We start from the raw sequence: 17510 nt of genomic DNA on the forward strand, positions 1-17510 counted from the left end.
AACTGAAAAAAAAAAGAAAAAGAATTTCCTTGTATTGAAAATGCAGAAGACTGGGAGAGAAGACAGCAGATTTTGTACATGGAGGAAAGAGCGTCAACAATTTGATTTTAGATGTGTTAACTTTGAAATAACTATTAGATATTTAAGAGAAGAAATGAAATAGGCAGTTGGCAGAAGGGTCTAGTTCACGGGAGAGATGAGATACAGAACCATAAATTTGAGAGTTCTCAGCAAAAAAGTAATATTTAAACCCATAGACTCAATGGAGTGATCTGGATGATAACTGTAGAGATAAAGAAAAGCCTTCGATTAGTTGATCCCTTAAATATCTTCTCTAAGTTTGTTACAGGCTATCTTTTCCAAAATCTGCAAAGTTAACTATGCAAGTTGAAACGAAACCATTGGATAAACTCATGATATAGATTAATTATACAAAAAATGTGTTGTATTCATATTATTGGAGGTCCAGTAGGTCCCAAATGAGAAATGTCTTACTATCTTGTCCATTCCATGAGTATAGGAAAATATGGTCTGTGAGGATTTCTAAACATAGGAAAGTCTGCCGTAATTGGCTTCCTCTGACTCAATCTCGAAAAAACTTAAAGCAGGCGATTGCTTGGTAGTAAGGATTAAAAGGAGCCTTTCATGTTAATGTACAAAATTTGAATTTCATCCTTGGAGTGACTTTTCCCTAAAATGGAGTCCTTACTATGTAAGCAAGGGCAAGTGTAAGCTCCTTTGTTGCTCTGCAGACAACCGTGTGGGCAACTGCTACCTGAAGTTTGGACCTCGAGGAGATGGGAGTCTGTCTTGCAACACCGAGATCGGGGTGGGCGTCAGTCGCTCTTCATGCTGCTGCTCTCTGGGAAAGGCTTGGGGAAACCCCTGTGAGACATGCCCCCCTGTCAATAGCAGTAAGTACAAAGCTGAAGAAGAGGAAGAAAACCACCTGGTGTCTAAAGATTCGTTGCAATTTTATTCCTGAGCTGGGAGTAAGGAGTGTTTAGTGAGGACAAAACAAAACAATTGAATTTGGACTACTTTCAGTGATCACACTGAAACCAGCCAAGAGTGTTAAAGGATTTGAATTCCTCTCTTCCTATGTTTTATCATGATATGTTAAAAAAATAATTTTTAACCGTAATCATGTATGAATAGTACTAATATGAAATCTCCATGATATCACAGATAAAACATATTCCTGATTCTTCTCAAAGGTTGTTTAGTTCAGCTTCTTAGGTGTGTTGTATTCCTGAAGTCAATTATAGAATGCCTTAAATTGAAACATCTGTTCTAATATGAACATGAATCAAACCTGTATTCTCTAAACTTAATTTACTAGCTAAAAGAACTGCAAGGGAATTTTTTCTTTAATTGAAAACAAATGGTTCCTGTTATTCTACTGTGTATGTGATTAATAAAGTATGATCTTTTATGTAAAATATGTAACTTTAAATGTATATGAAAGGGCACTAAGAAAAATTTGGATACATCCCTTAGGATGAGTATATTGAGCCTGTCATTTGCTGAATGCTTGCTCATTGTCTCAGCCACTTGGACATGGGTATCAAATCTCTTATTTTTCTATTGTTTTGTAGCGGAATATTACACCCTGTGTCCCGGAGGTGAAGGCTTCAGACCTAACCCCATCACTATCATTTTAGAAGGTGAGCTAATCCCACTGTCACCCAGATTTAAACAAGGTAAAGAGTTAATTTTAGAGAAAAGCTGGTGGAAAAGTTAGGGCAGAGCAGTCCCAGCAAGATAATTTAGTAAAATTACAGATGGACTTTAATTACTAAAATGTTAACCACTTTTATTAAGCAGTAATGATCCACTGCAGTGATTTGATGTCTGACTGTTCTGCAGAGAAACTCTTTCCCATTGTCCCCTCTCTTGAATAATCCCCAGCTTATTTTATTCATTTTCTCAGATAATGGTAAAAATTCCATGACAAAGCCAAGAAGATACTTGAGCAGAATAAACTTGCCATCTAAATGTGCATTCATTTGGAAGCATAGAAGTCTGCTGATTCTTACAAGATCACAGTTTTGAAAGATCTAATACTAACTCTTATTCTTCATGAAGGTGTTTGTTTTAAGTGCACTATCTCCCCTTTTGCAGACATTGACGAATGCCAGGAGTTACCAGGTCTTTGCCAGGGTGGAAACTGCATCAACACTTTTGGGAGCTTCCAGTGTGAGTGCCCGCAAGGCTACTACCTCAGCGAGGAAACTCGCATCTGTGAAGGTGAGATGAATTTGATGCCTAAAATGCTCAGTGCTGTTCCAAATAAAATGGCTGCTGAGGCCTGAGGGGAAAGGCCCATCCTCAAATTCTACAAAAGGCTAAATTAAGACTGGTTCATAGCTTTTTTCTTTTCATATCAATGTGGCTAAGTTGTATGATGATAGACAAATTAATTTACAGCTCATTGCCGTAATTCACTGTATTTTTCTAGGAGACTTGATTAAATATAAGTTGGGAAAATGGGGTAGTGTGAAAACCTACAATATTAAGTAAGTTATTAGTGAAAATATTGATAAGCATTACATTTTACATAGGAAAAATTGGTAAGCTTCAGTGTGACCATAAATTTAATATTGATCAGTAATTTTTAAAGGTTGGACTATATGGTATGAAGAAGTTCAAAGGTTATGCAGCTGCCATTCTTGCTTTTGTCCCCTCACTTTATCACATGGTATTTCAATTGTTTTAGGGGCCTGTCTCACCACTAAACTGGGGGCTTTTGGAGGCATGGTCCACATCTTACTCATCATTACAGCTACAAGTTCTAGCTTACAGTAGAATCTCAATATTTAATTGTGAAATGAATGAATCCTTCTAACTGAATATTAAGCATGTAACGTAATTATTTCCATTGTAACTTTTCTTTTGGAACACATTCGATAAATGCATCTGGAAGAAATAGGATATAATAAGGAGAACAACCAGCAGCTGTACTGCTTTAAGAATCTCTAAATTGTTACTAATTTGAAAGAAGCTACAAAGACAAAGGCTTTCCCAACCTGCATTCACTTTAAAATTAAAGTTGGCATTAAAACTTAGCCTAAGTGACATAGGACGAAACCAGGCTTTAAAGAAATTCCAATTGAAGAATGTGAATTACAATTAATATATATCTATATCTATCTATAGATAGATAGATATAGATATATAGATATATATATAGATATAGATATATAGCTATATATAGATAGATATATATAGATATATATATATATATATGCCAAGGAAATTATTTTTTGCCACTTTAGAATAATTTCTTTTGATGCTTTATATTTTTTAATATGGGGATTTTTTTTCTTTTGAAGAAAGCTGTATCTGTGTTATATAAATGCGTATTTGGCATATTTTCTTTATTTCTAAATTTTGCGTAAATAGGGATTTAGAGAATCACTTATGCTTTGTTCAGTCATCTAAGTAATATAAATTCATTGAAAAAATATATTTATTAATTAATGGATATTCTTGCCTACTCTAGATATTGATGAGTGTTTTGCACATCCTGGTGTGTGTGGGCCTGGAACCTGCTATAACACCCTGGGAAATTACACCTGCATTTGCCCACCTGAATACATGCAGGTCAATGGAGGCCACAACTGCATGGGTAGGTAAAGAACTCTGAGATTAATTAGAGTACAGTTGTCGACTTCACACCTAAAGCACTTATGTCTCAGAACTATTGTTCAGGAAGTTTGAAAGTTAAATCTTCGTGAATTGAGATATTTCAGAATCTTGTAAGCTGCTGGCTTAGTATCAAGTTTTTGACCTTTGGATATACATTTACGTTTTTAAAAGCTTGAGTCTAATGTAGAAAATTTCCTCAAATGTTATATATTCGTAAATTTGTCATCTCCATTCATATAGTGTGAACATTAATATACAAATAAAATAACATTTAAATTTTAATGCTTAATTTTTTAAATTAAATAAATGATTTTGAGAGAAAAACAAATATATATTAACATTGTCTCCAAAGAAAATTATAAGTGAAATCCTTTAAGGATGAAGGAGAGATGTTAATCTAAAAATGATTTACGTTTAAAGACTTACTTTAAGATAACTTCAAATGACTTAGAAGGTTTTCAGAGTTGTGTTCATCAGGAAAACGTGATGTCTCCTGCAGTGTGGGCTTCATTATAAACTGCTCATGGATACAAATGGCTAACTTGTTTGTTTTTCTTTATGTAGACATGAGAAAAAGCTTTTGCTACCGAAGCTATAATGGAACGACTTGTGAGAATGAGTTGCCTTTCAATGTGACAAAAAGGATGTGTTGCTGCACATATAACGTGGGCAAAGCCTGGAACAAACCTTGTGAACCATGCCCAACTCCAGGAACAGGTAAGCACTTGCCTCGTGCTTCCACTGACTGCCGTGTCAGTGATAACATGCATACATGTAACAATATAGTCAAAGTCAATGCGTGCTAAAACTAGAGATGCTCAGTTCTGAAAATATTCAAGAGCATCATATGGCTCTATTTCCCAAGTGGCCCTCTTTGAGATTCACGCACTAACTTCTGAGACATTATGTTGAATAGGCTTGTGAATCCTGAAAATAAGATCCATTGCTGAAGAGTTAGAGTTTATAGCATTAGTCCATTTAAACTCAGTATCTTAAACTATGCTTGTCAATTATTGATTTATTCATCAAACAAATATTTCTTGAGCAAGTACCGTATGCCACTGTGCTAGACATGGAAGGTGTAATATTTGGAAAAAAAACTAAATTCAAGAAGTTCGTTTTTTTAGTTCAGTCATGGAAAATACGCAAAAAGTGTTTTTATGAGCAAATTTTACATAAAAGCAACCCATTGTCAAAATGTGCCTTTACATCTTCTTCCTCAGACATCAATGAAATTTTTAGGCAAAAAATAGAGCTTGTCTTTACTTGGTCATGTTTTTTACACAAGACAGATTCTTGTAAAAGAAATAGTGAAAGATAATAGAGATAAGACCAAAAATGCTTGCCTTAAAATTACTGTCCATCAGGTTCTCTTTTATGACCTGTAGAATGGCAACTTTTAATAACTATAGATACTAAGAGTTGAACCAGTAGGCCAAATAAGAAACGGTGATTATATATTTGTTACCAAATATTACTTAGGGTATTTGTATTTAAATGTTTCATTTAATGTGTTGATGAAATGAAATTAAGGAGAGAAATGGTGAAAAGCAACACATAGACCTTTTTCAGTGACTGGAATTCACTGGTCACATGGATTTTCTTAGCCTTATCTTGCCATTATTATGTTCCATACAATTAAATAGAAACATTCCTACAATTCTCAACTTTAAAACTCCATAGTTACGAATTGAAGATCATTGATTTGGGGAATTAAAATGGCACTTTCTTTGTGAGAAGAAGCAAACGCTTAGATTTGAGAGACAGGTCTGTATTTAAATCAAAACTCTTAGGATACTTATTGTAGAACCTTCTGCAGAGTATTTATCCTTTCTGAAACTAATTTTTCATATATAAAATAGGAATAATAAATAATTGCAGCGACTAATTCATATGGTTGCAGTGACAATTAGGGAGATTATACATATAAATTACAATTTGTACATTGCCAGACAATTAGAAACCATTAAATTGAGCATCTATTGTCTTTCTCCCTGTTCTCAATACTCAGTATATATTGGTGGATGAAATATACAGCGTCCCTGGCCCAGTAGCACTTGGAATATAGTATGCAGTTCAAGTTTTACCTAATACTGTTTTCAGGAGTTTTACTCACTTGTATAGCATTGAGTGTCAGAAGCATTTTTCATCTTACAGATTATACTTCTTTTAAATTTCCATTGATTTGGTGAATTGTGTGTGAGAATACCTCTTATAGTCCCTATTTTATTTCATAATGCATTGTTTTTGATTATTTGAATTTCACATTCCAACCAGTAGACACAGTAAAAAAAAAAAAAAATTCGTATCTCATTCATTATTCATTATTTACCTATTTCCCCTCTACAACATTATTTTTGCATGTCTATACCTTTGTGGAATCCGTAATTTCTTTTTCAATTTGTACTTCTCTTTTTTTAATCTTTATGTATTGGATGTTTTTTAAAGCTCTGCGTATCAAAAGAAAAAGAGCATTTAAATATCTGAATAAACATTTTGAATCTTATAATGGTTTACTTGCCTTCAGATATCAGAGCAGTAAAAAGTTAATGAGAGTAATAGAAATAGCAATGATAATGGCAAAGAATGCCTAGATCCACTCCTAGTAGAAGCGAGCATTGCTATCAAATAAATATAATTGAAATCAGAATGTCTGGTTGTGAATAATGTAAAATATATTTGTTTGTGAAAGTAATACAAACTGTTGTTTTGAAGGAATTTGAGAAATTTAAGAGTGCGTTGCTTTGTTTATATTTTAAAGCTGACTTTAAAACCATATGTGGAAATATTCCTGGATTCACCTTTGACATTCACACAGGAAAAGCTGTTGGTGAGTTTTTCCAGATTATGTTTGTTTTAATACATACGTGTAGCATTCTATAAAAATCTATGTTTTTAAAGTTCAAGAGCACCGCAAACATAGTAATCTGTATTCCAATCTAATATAGTTAGATAAGAGCGAAATAACAGGCTTACAGAATTTAACCAAGTATTAATAATGATACTCCATCAGCATAGTCTGGTGATTGGGTTATGGTAGTTATGTGACTATCTGAATATTTGCCACATCCACCATGCTAAAGCTTCAGTTGTCTTTGTCATGCACTTTGTATTACATGACTCTAAATAATCTACCTTATTTTAATCTTTAGATGCTATTTTTTTAAGTACATTTTTAAATTTTTGGTGTATTTTTGCAGTTTCCCTTTTTACTGGTCTAAATATGAATTTGCAGACTTACTTTTCATATTAATTAATTCCTTCTAAATGTACATTGTGTTGCTCACTCTAGTTTCCTTCCTCAAAGATTCGGTAAGCAATATCTTTTTTTTTTTTTTTTTTTTTTTTCCTGAGATGAAGTTTTGCTCTTATTGCCCAGGCTGGAGTGTAATGGCACAATCTCAGCTCACTGTAACCTCCGTCTACTAGGTTCAAGTGATTCTCCTGCTTCAGCCTCCTGAGTAGCTGCGATTACAGGCACCCACTACCACACCCGGCTAAGTTTTTGTATTTTTAATAGAGACAGGGGTTTCACCATGTTGGTCAGGCTGGTCTCAAACTCCTGACCTCGTGATCGGCCCGCCTCAGCCTCCCAAAGTGCTGGGATTACAGGCGTGAGCCACCACACCTGGCCTAAGCAATATAATTTGAAGTCTCCATTATGAACACATGATAAAACAAAATACATGCAATGATGAAGACATAGCTTTTTAAACAAATGACTGGCAGCAGTTAGGGTAACCTGAAGAAAAGGTTTGATTGCCTAGGAAGTTCATTTGCTATATTGACTCTGAAATTACTTGGTATATTTTATCAACTACTTACATTATTTCCATCACTGTTTCTGTTTCTGGTATATATGTTTTTATAAACCAAAAAAATTATCTATGCCAGTATATAATTGATTTTTGTGACACTGAATATTTGTTCTCATCCCAGGGTACATGTACCATTATTCAAGGCTATATGGTAAGTACATTAAGCAGAACAACATATATTTGACCAAATCTGTTCCATTTCAGACATTGATGAATGTAAAGAGATTCCAGGCATTTGTGCAAATGGTGTGTGCATTAACCAGATTGGGAGTTTCCGCTGTGAATGTCCTACAGGATTCAGTTACAATGACCTGCTGTTGGTTTGCGAAGGTAATCTGAATAATGTATGTCCTTTATCCGGTATAATGTGGTATACATAAATAGCATTTAGATGGTTTCTGATTTTTACTATTTCTTCTACAATTTTTCAAGAATTGATCATCAAAGTGTGACGTGAATGTAATGCTAATACAATAATAAAAAGGACTCCTTAAAATGGAACTGTTGCTCTTTCAGATATAGACGAGTGCAGCAATGGTGATAATCTCTGTCAACGGAATGCAGACTGCATCAATAGTCCTGGTAGTTACCGCTGTGAATGTGCCGCGGGTTTCAAACTTTCACCCAATGGGGCCTGTGTAGGTAAGAAAGAGGCTGACTCATTCTTTGGCACTGAGCACAAGATTCCTTAGATTTCCTATCAAAAAATACTTCAAGAATAATTTCAGAAAGATTTTCTCACTTAATCTGTTCATTTATAGTGAACCTATTTCACCATATCTTTTATTTTGTTAAGAAAATAGGTCTCTTCAATGGATTTCCCCAGCATTGGACCTAAAACAAAATAATATCCTTGAGATACCAAAAAAACCATAAATAATTTCATGATTTTTTTTAAAAAGAGGGTTGGATAAGTTAAAGCCTTACTCAGTTCGATTCAGCTATTGTTATGGTTCATTTTCAGCCTGTCTGTAATAATTAATAGCAGGTTAGAGAAACACAACTGTGAAAAATGAAGAAATCTGAATAAAAATCAGATACATGTAATGTGTTTTGTTTGTTTGTTTGTTTTAGATCGCAACGAATGTTTAGAAATTCCTAACGTTTGCAGTCATGGCTTGTGTGTTGATCTGCAAGGAAGTTACCAGTGCATCTGCCACAATGGCTTTAAGGCTTCTCAGGACCAGACCATGTGCATGGGTAAGAAGGACATGTGGCTCCAGGGAGTGAAGTGGGGCTGGGACTCCAGAACAGATCACAGTTCCATCAAGTGCCATGAGTAACTACTATGTGTCTGTCAGAAACAATCTTGCAGAAAATTAACTAGGTCAAACTATTTAAGTCTTGATTCAGTATAAAATTTGCAAACAGGGACATACTGCAATCTGTTCTTCAGTTCAGTGATTCACAGCTTTTTCTCCAGAAGATGTTCACATGGCTTGACATGCACTCTGAGTCACTTGGGCTTGTGTGGAACTTACCATGGCACCCGCTGCCCTTTACCTTCATGTTTCTGCTCAAGACACCATTTTGGAATGCAAGAGAGTAGTAAGAGTGACAGCATTAAACTTAATAAATTTATACACATATGCACATACTTTTTAAAAACAAATTGTTGAATATCTGGGATTTATGTACATATTTTCTGTTTTATTTCTTAAAAATCACTTTAGGAGCAAATAAAGCCAAACTCTTCAAAAATTCCGAGTAGCTAATGTAATGGGTAGTCAAGTGATAATAGTGCTTAGTGAATTCTTGCTGAGCTGATGATTAATAAGTTTTCAAAGACAGATGGGCTGGATGCCATGAAGCTGGGACTGAGTATAACTCCTTAAGTCTGATGTCAGCCGTTGGCTCTGCCTCTGCTGAAGAGTTTTCTTTCTGTGCTTTGCACTTGAAGGGGGAAAATCAAATTTAAAACTTGGCTACTTATAATTAGCATGTTCTCAGTGTAGAAAAGGCTAGGGCTGTTCAGCTACTCTTTTGGTATTCAAGATATTATCTATGTGAATATTAAAATCAGGTATTTCAGTACCACAGGACTGGTTTCCTTCATGACACATTCATATGACAGAGAATACCTGGAGTGTGTCTCCAGGTTCATCCATTGTCTCCTAAGAGTCCTCCCTTTGGACCTCTCCCATAATGGCAGGGAAAATTCTCCAGGTGATGCTTATACAAAGGAATGTACAGGATCTGGTCTTATTTGCATGAACTCCCTAAGAATGCTTGCTTATACATGCTTCTTCTTGCCATACTCCCAGAGAGAGTATGGTTTACAAAAAAAAAAAAAAAAAAAAATGTGAGATTTATGATTCAGAAATTCATATGGGGAAGATCTGTCTACTCATAACAATTCTTCTATGATAAAAACTAGTCGGATTCTTCAGTAAGACCTCCCTTATACAGACTTTCCTTCCTAAAGAATAATACCAACCCCCACCCTTTTTTTGGTGTAGTAGAGTTTCAGCAGACTGGAATTCATAACTGGGGAGTCTGCTGTCTCATATGACAGATGACCTTTCTAAGTATTTTCTTAATTCAGTTTTTTGGAAGGCTAATAGTGAAATCTAATAAAATTCAATTTGGATTTCATTACTTCATACAATTAAGTAAACTGAAGTTTATCTTTGTTTTCCTGGTCAAATTAAGGGATTTAAATTTCTGGGTAAGTGTTTATAATGCCTTTTATAATGAAACAAATTGTTTCAATATTTTCGAAGATCAGTTTTATTTACAATTATTAAGCAGACCTGCTCATTAATACATCTCTGCTAGGGAGATGCTCTCTCCTAGGCTATGTCTGAGTATTATCTGACACAGTCAGTACCTGTTAAACTGTATTATTTTCTTATAATTTTATACTTTTGATTTCTTGTAATTTTGATTTTTCCCTATCTCATACTCATTTTCCTCAAGGAGATATGAGTTCCTAGTACTGAATTAGGAAAATCTAAGTAATTCCATAGTTTAAACATATAAAAGGGTTAATAGCCTATTTTTTTTTCCAGTTAAAAATTTAGTTGTTTGAGCCAATATTTCTTTGTAGATGTTGATGAGTGCGAGCGGCATCCATGTGGAAATGGAACTTGTAAAAACACCGTTGGATCCTATAACTGTCTGTGCTACCCAGGGTTTGAACTCACTCATAATAATGATTGCTTGGGTAAGTACTTCATTCAGTCCTTTCTTGCTTCTATTTCATTTCCACACAATGTGCTGAAATAAAAAACAAAACTAAAGACCAAAAAAAAATTATATTACTAAAATTGCAAATATGTGCCAAAAGATACATAATATCATTGACTGGTTTCTAGTTAACTGATACCACAGTATTGGCCTAAATTGTCACAAGACAATATACTCTTGAACCCTTTTGTCAATCAACCAATCAATTCAGGAAAAAAGGTCATTCAGATTACAGTAAACATATTGGGACTGATTTATGGTTTGGGGTATTTGTATTCCCTTAATGAGATCAAAAATAGACCATTGTCTCAATGTTATTATAAGTATTTCATTTAAATCCATTCTGGATTATTTACATTCAAGTACCAGTAGCCTCCTACTTCCACTTGTCATGGCTTGACATTTCATTTTCCATCAGCTTTTGAAGCCAAGATGCCTTCCCCCCCCCCCCCCCCCCCCCCCCAAAAAAAGAATGGTGACTAGGTTTCTAGATTAGCCCTCAGAAATCTCTCCTATGCGCAGTACAGGACTTTAGCCTTTGGCCCACAGCAACATACAAATGTGAAATGGAAACCGATAGTGAGCGGGAGAGGGTCCTGAAGTAGTTGGAGGAGAGAATAAGAGAAATGACAGCAAATGTTTATTCCTTGTTTACCGCGTGGCAGGAACTGCATGGGTAGTTTACAGCATAATGTGTTGTATTTCGCATGGGCCTGCAAGGTATGTGGAAGAACTTAGGTTTTCTACCATTGTGGGACTATATCAGAGCTCATCCCCACCTCCTCATTTAACCCAACATAAGTTCCTCTCTGTTTTCTTTATTTTTCAAAATTCCACAATTGTGGAAAAAAATAGAGCTAATTGGACATTTTATTCAACTGCTGCCTTCTTGACTAGTTTCTTAGAGCCTTTGTACAGTCAGGGAGAACTAAAAAATACGGACATGGCTCTGATCAAAGTACAATCTTCAAACGACCCAGGAAATTACCCAAATGTAATCAACCCTAAACTTAAATGAAAACTTAACAGTTAGTGTTTTTTTTTTTAAACTATGTATTATATCAGCAATTCCGGTGTTTTTAATATCATTGATTTTCCTGTAATAAATAAGCTCATTTATTTGTTCTCTGAATATGGTCAGCTTGGCTCCAGGTAAAGTATCTGCAAATTAAGCAATCAGATTAAATCACACATATCCCCCAGCCTGTAGGAAAATAAATATTTTTCAGTTAGAAAGAATGGAAAGCTTCACCTTAAACCTTGATTTTTATCTGGTTCTAAATTCATGAGTTATATTAATATCAAAAATGAAAAAATGTATCTTTATGGTTGAAAAATAGTAAGAATCTATGGGATCCTGTTAATTAAATGATCCTTATGATATGTGCCATTTTTCTCTGTTGATGAGGAATTGTAATGTGGGATTTCTTATAAATGCAGTAAGTATGTTTTTAAGTAGTGACTTGTGAAACAATATATGTGTTAAGAGCTCTTTCTGAAAAACGGACTCCTGTTTGCTTACAGACATAGATGAGTGCAGTTCCTTTTTTGGTCAGGTGTGCAGAAATGGACGGTGTTTTAATGAAATTGGCTCCTTCAAGTGTCTGTGTAACGAAGGTTATGAACTTACCCCAGATGGCAAAAACTGTATAGGTAAGTATCTAAATAACAAGCAGTCTTTATGGTGATTTTTTTTGTTTGTTTTTTTGTTGTTGTTGTTGTTTTGGTAAAATGATGATGTGTACCTCCCTTCCTTTCACTTAAGAATTCATTAATATTTCATTTAATCATCAGATCACATGATCAAGATAAACTATGATGGAAAATTTTAGTATAAGGTATCAACAATGGGAATGTCTCATAGGCAGTGTTTTTACTGGGGACAGAGCTTGAGGCTGTCCATGTCTTCAGAAAAGTGGGCAAAGGAAACAAATCAAGAAAATTAGCCACTTGCCAAATAGGAAATATCCAAGATGTCAGAAGAGTATCTCTGGGAATATGTGTTCATGGTGACCCAGTAGATCAGAGGACCCGTGTTGAGTTCATGTTAATATCATTTGGCAGACAGATAAATGTATGCAACAATTATCTCATGCTTAAATTATTTTTTCTCTTCTTTTTCTCTAAAGACACTAATGAGTGTGTCGCCCTTCCCGGCTCTTGCTCTCCTGGTACCTGTCAGAATTTGGAGGGATCCTTCAGATGCATCTGTCCCCCAGGGTATGAAGTAAAAAGCGAGAACTGCATTGGTAAGACTGACATTTATTCTGAGGCCCACAAGTAGCTCAGTATAGTAAGACATGGTGAAGACTCTGGAAGCACACTAAGTGCCAACCATTGCAAGCATGCTGACCTAAAGAATTAAGCATATAGCTGCCTACATCTGTTTTACTGAACCATCAGAAATGATGGTGAGAATAAAAAACTTGGGGATGTAGGATTTGTTCATCACCAGAAGTCTAATGCTAGTCAAAGAATTTTCAGCATACGCTAATCTTTTTTCCAAATGTCAACAGAGACTTTCAATGAATTTAAAGAGTGTCTACAAAAATTGTAATCTTTGACACCCAGTTTTAAAACAGCTATTAAAGGTGTCTAGAGTCTTAGAAACGTGAAGCAGAAAAATCTCGACAATGCTGTTGAGGCATTCTTTTCCTTGGGAAGGCCTCATGTCAGAGCAGAAAATATTAATCCATTTGTCATAACAGGTGTTTTTCTGTTGAAACTCTTCCAGCACACACGAACTCTGTAACCACATCAAAAGTGGGTCCCCGAATTGCCTAGTGGAAGTGATGAAGTCCCACCTTTTTTACAGTTCACTTTATTTCACTTTTATACAAATTATGTTTTACAGCCTCGTTGAAATTCAGAAGCACCAGCATCTTAGTGTGGTTTTTCTAACATGAAAAGATGCTAAGGATGTTTTTTTTGCCTTTGAGTTATCCAATTTTTTATAATTCTGTCACCCTTGGCAAGATTCTACCTAAAGATATATCATTCTACTGTTCATATTTAAGGGAGTTAAATAGGGCAGAAGGAAGCAGTTTACTTCATAGAATTTAATTATTCTTCAGACCACATAATTAGATATCATGAGTATCCCCTAGTCATTCTGATTTGTATAGTTCATTATAAGATTGTCTAGTGTTTTTAATACTTAAAAATTAATAAACAATAATACTAGAATCATCTCAGTAAGAAGTTTCTTGAAAAGTTTAAGATCCTGTTGTTCTTCCGTTTTCTTTTCTCATGCTCAATCTTGATTCTTCTTTGCCTCTGTGATCCTTCTCTTTATGGAATGCTAATTAAAGTAGTGTGTGAGCCACTAGGAGGGAAATAGAAATACACATGCCTCCTTGTATGAGGCAGTCTTGGCTACCTTTCCTCTTAATGAAAGTATGGATATATTTTATTAAGATATCACATATTATTATTTATTAAGTTTCAGAAATATTTCCTTTTCCTTTATCTGTCATTAGCAATGACACTAGTTTGCATCTCTGAAAAAATGGTTTTGATTTATAACTTTTTTTTTTTTGAGATGGAGTCTCACTCTGTCACCCAGGCTGGAGTGCAGTGGCACTATCTTGGCTCACTGCAACCCCGACCTCCTGGATTCAAGCATTTCTCCTGCCTCAGCCTCCGGAGTAGCTGGGATTACAGGTGCCCACCACCATGCCTGGCTAATTTTTGTACTTTTAGTAGAGACGGGGTTTCACTATGTTGGCCAGGCTGGTCTCGAACTCCTGACCTCAAGTGATCCACTCGCCTCAGCCTCCCAAAGTGTGAAAAAATGTTTTTTAATTAACTTACTTCACTATAAGAAGATTTTCTTCAGACTAGTATCTTTTCTACCAGTGTTTCCCAGATGACATTCTAACATGACCACACACACACACATACATCAATATGTGTATACATACCCTGCACAGATATAAATGCATTCCTACGTTTAGTGGGTATTACAGTGAACATTTGGCACCTCTCTAGGTGCTAGAAATACAGGAACATCATCTTTGCTTTGGGGTAGCTTGCTACCTAAGGGGAGAGACCTATTTTGTAAATAAACCTGTTTTGTGAAGACGTCCTTATAATACAATGTGACAGACACTGTACTGGAGGTCCATGCAGAAGATGGGAGCACCGCAGGAGGCTAGGGATCATTGTGGTAGTTGTGAGAGGGTAGCAGTTCAAGAAAGCCTGTCACAGAGGATAGATGATTGTCTAGGTCACTCTTAAGTGTTGGATAGGAATTTCCTGATCAACCAAAGAAAGAGAACAGAAGAGGCTATTTGGAAACGTGTAGGTAGCATGAGCACAATAAGGAGCGTAGAATGGCTGGCTTAGAAGACTAAGCTCAGGCCTACGGTCAGTGTGGAGCCATTGCAGGAGTTGTTGTGTTTTTTTGTTTTTGTTGTTGTTGTTGTTTGAAGGGGTGAGTTGGTTTCTGCAGTTTTTTTGTCATTTTATAGAAGGGTTGTGATGACTCTTTTGTTAAACTTCTCCCAACATGAACTGAGAACTTGTATGTGCCAGATACCGTGCTAGGAGCTGAAGGTTCAACAGCGAGCCAGACAGACATGTCATGTCCTCATGGAGCTTACATTCTAATGTGCCTGATAGTATTTTTTTCATTTGGTTAAAACATTCCATTAAATAAGTACTTCCCACAAAAAATGACGAAAAATCACTAGTGAGGCATGCATGCTTATTTATTTTAAGGAAATGTTCTAGGGAAATGGGGAAATGATAACTCTGTCAAAATATGTCTCAGCCCTCCAGTTCCATAGGCACAGATTTTCAAATGTTACCAGATGGATGTTTTAGAAAGGCACCCCTGGTGGCAATGTGACAAGAAGACAGGGAGGTGTAGACATCAGTTGAGAGACTGGTGGCAAATGATGGTGGCTGTGGAAATACTGAGAAGGTAGAACTGGCTGCCACGTTCTGCTTGCATGTGGACTGAAAAAAGGAGAGAAATAAGGGTGACTTGGAGATCACAATTTGGATTACTGAGAGAGAGGTATCAGGGAGACGGGGACCAGTTCGTAGAACATTTGGCCACATGGAGCCTGCAGTGCCCATGAGACGTGGAGTTGTTCATGTCAGGCAGGCAGGTAGACATACATACACCCCTAAAGATCAAAGACAGGAAGGTGGACATGGACTCGGGACTCTCTGGCACATGGTTGGTTGAAATCGAATATTACTTTTGACTTCTGAAGCAATAATAGTTTATGAATAAATTAAACATACAACATAATGTCATCTCTTGTCTGAAATATCAACTGGCTAGTGGACTATGAGAGTACGGACAGGTGTTTATTTTCAAGTGTTGAATGACTAATAAATACTCCCCCTCTTCTGCAGATATAAATGAATGTGATGAAGATCCCAACATTTGTCTTTTTGGTTCCTGTACTAATACTCCAGGGGGCTTCCAGTGCCTCTGCCCCCCTGGCTTCGTACTATCTGATAATGGACGGAGATGCTTTGGTAAGATTTGGAATGACTTCAGTGTCACAGTTCGCCCTTACAAAAACTTTAAAGCTGGATTGTAAACCATCATGCTGGTATTAGTACTAACAAAATACATGTCTATGCTAAAATATATCTGCAAGTTAAAAATTTAGGTCTCAAACATACGCAGTGAACAATTTTTAAGGTACGTTGAATTATTGCCACTGTTTCTACATTTTTATAAATTTTTTTACTAAAAGAAAAATTCTTATTCTGATTTATCAGTATGACTATGTTAATTTTGTTGTTGGCATAGCTTTTTTATACATTGGTGTATGTGTTGCTTTTGGTGTGATGTAACTTACTGAAAGTTACCTCAATTGTTTTTCTTAGGCTATCATGCAACAGTGAGAAGAGACACTGTGGAAATCATTTTGATACTGAGCATGATTTCTCGAATTTCCTTAGCACATTATAAAAATATTTTAAGCATGTTAAAAAATTAAATAATTTTGTAGCCAGGTCAATCTAAATTGGCAAATGAAATCAGCAATGGAAGATTTCCAGACCTGTCTTAACCGTTGATCTAGTCTGCATCGCGTGTTCTACAATGAGAAATGTTCTGTCCAAACAGTGTTACAAAAGAATTCCATCTGTAATGTTTGCTTTTTTGATTAGATACTCGCCAGAGCTTCTGCTTCACAAATTTTGAAAATGGAAAGTGTTCTGTGCCCAAAGCTTTCAACACCACGAAAGCAAAATGCTGCTGTAGTAAGATGCCAGGAGAGGGCTGGGGGGACCCCTGTGAGCTGTGCCCCAAAGACGATGAAGGTAAGAGCCATGACATCAAACAGCACTTTGTGTACCAGTTTTTGAATATTTGCCAGAGTGGCTTTAACCATGTAATTTATGAATATTTTGAGGGTTAGGTCATCTCCTTGCATATAAGTTTTGATGGTTCATTGAACAACCTAGCCTGAGAAACTTCTTTCAGCTTTTGAATAAGACATGTCTGAGCACAGGTGGTGTTACCCTTTTATTTCATTCCCCACCTCCAAGGTTAGTATTACTTGCTTTCAGAAGTATGAATTTGAGAGGTCCAAGGCAGGAGAAAGAAGGGAATGGAAATTATATTCCGAGTTGCTGCAGGAGTCCCATGTGGGCATTGTATCACAGGCTGTGGCTCTCAGAATGTTACATTAAATTCTGAGAAGCTGAGTCAGCACAATGGCCCTTTATAGGAAAAGATCAATAGCCTCAGGTCTCGTTGGCACCCACAAATTATAGGATAAATCCCAGCAAACTCCAGCTGGCTTGGCCTCTAGGTTAGGGATAGCTTCTGAGTGTGATGGGCAGGGAAGGTCTCTTTAGCTGCTCAGCTTTAAATGAGCA

General features: G+C 36.0%; 1 protein-coding gene across 1 annotated transcript in view; it reads left to right on the top strand.

Annotated features, from left to right (window-relative positions):
- The window catches only part of FBN2 (fibrillin 2), a 270107-nt gene that overhangs the window by 220901 nt on the left and 31696 nt on the right, over window positions 1-17510 (top strand). Inside the window, exons 37-50 of the mRNA XM_023196889.3 lie at window positions 753-914; window positions 1599-1667; window positions 2125-2250; window positions 3506-3631; window positions 4216-4368; window positions 6413-6481; window positions 7674-7799; window positions 7986-8111; window positions 8544-8669; window positions 10519-10635; window positions 12183-12311; window positions 12788-12907; window positions 16029-16154; window positions 16797-16949. Coding sequence (XP_023052657.2) covers window positions 753-914; window positions 1599-1667; window positions 2125-2250; window positions 3506-3631; window positions 4216-4368; window positions 6413-6481; window positions 7674-7799; window positions 7986-8111; window positions 8544-8669; window positions 10519-10635; window positions 12183-12311; window positions 12788-12907; window positions 16029-16154; window positions 16797-16949 — 1728 coding nt within the window. The remainder of the gene's footprint in view (window positions 1-752; window positions 915-1598; window positions 1668-2124; window positions 2251-3505; window positions 3632-4215; window positions 4369-6412; window positions 6482-7673; window positions 7800-7985; window positions 8112-8543; window positions 8670-10518; window positions 10636-12182; window positions 12312-12787; window positions 12908-16028; window positions 16155-16796; window positions 16950-17510) is intronic.

The sequence above is a fragment of the Piliocolobus tephrosceles genome, chromosome 4, assembly GCF_002776525.5.
Source record: "Piliocolobus tephrosceles isolate RC106 chromosome 4, ASM277652v3, whole genome shotgun sequence".
Taxonomy (NCBI): domain Eukaryota; kingdom Metazoa; phylum Chordata; class Mammalia; order Primates; family Cercopithecidae; genus Piliocolobus; species Piliocolobus tephrosceles.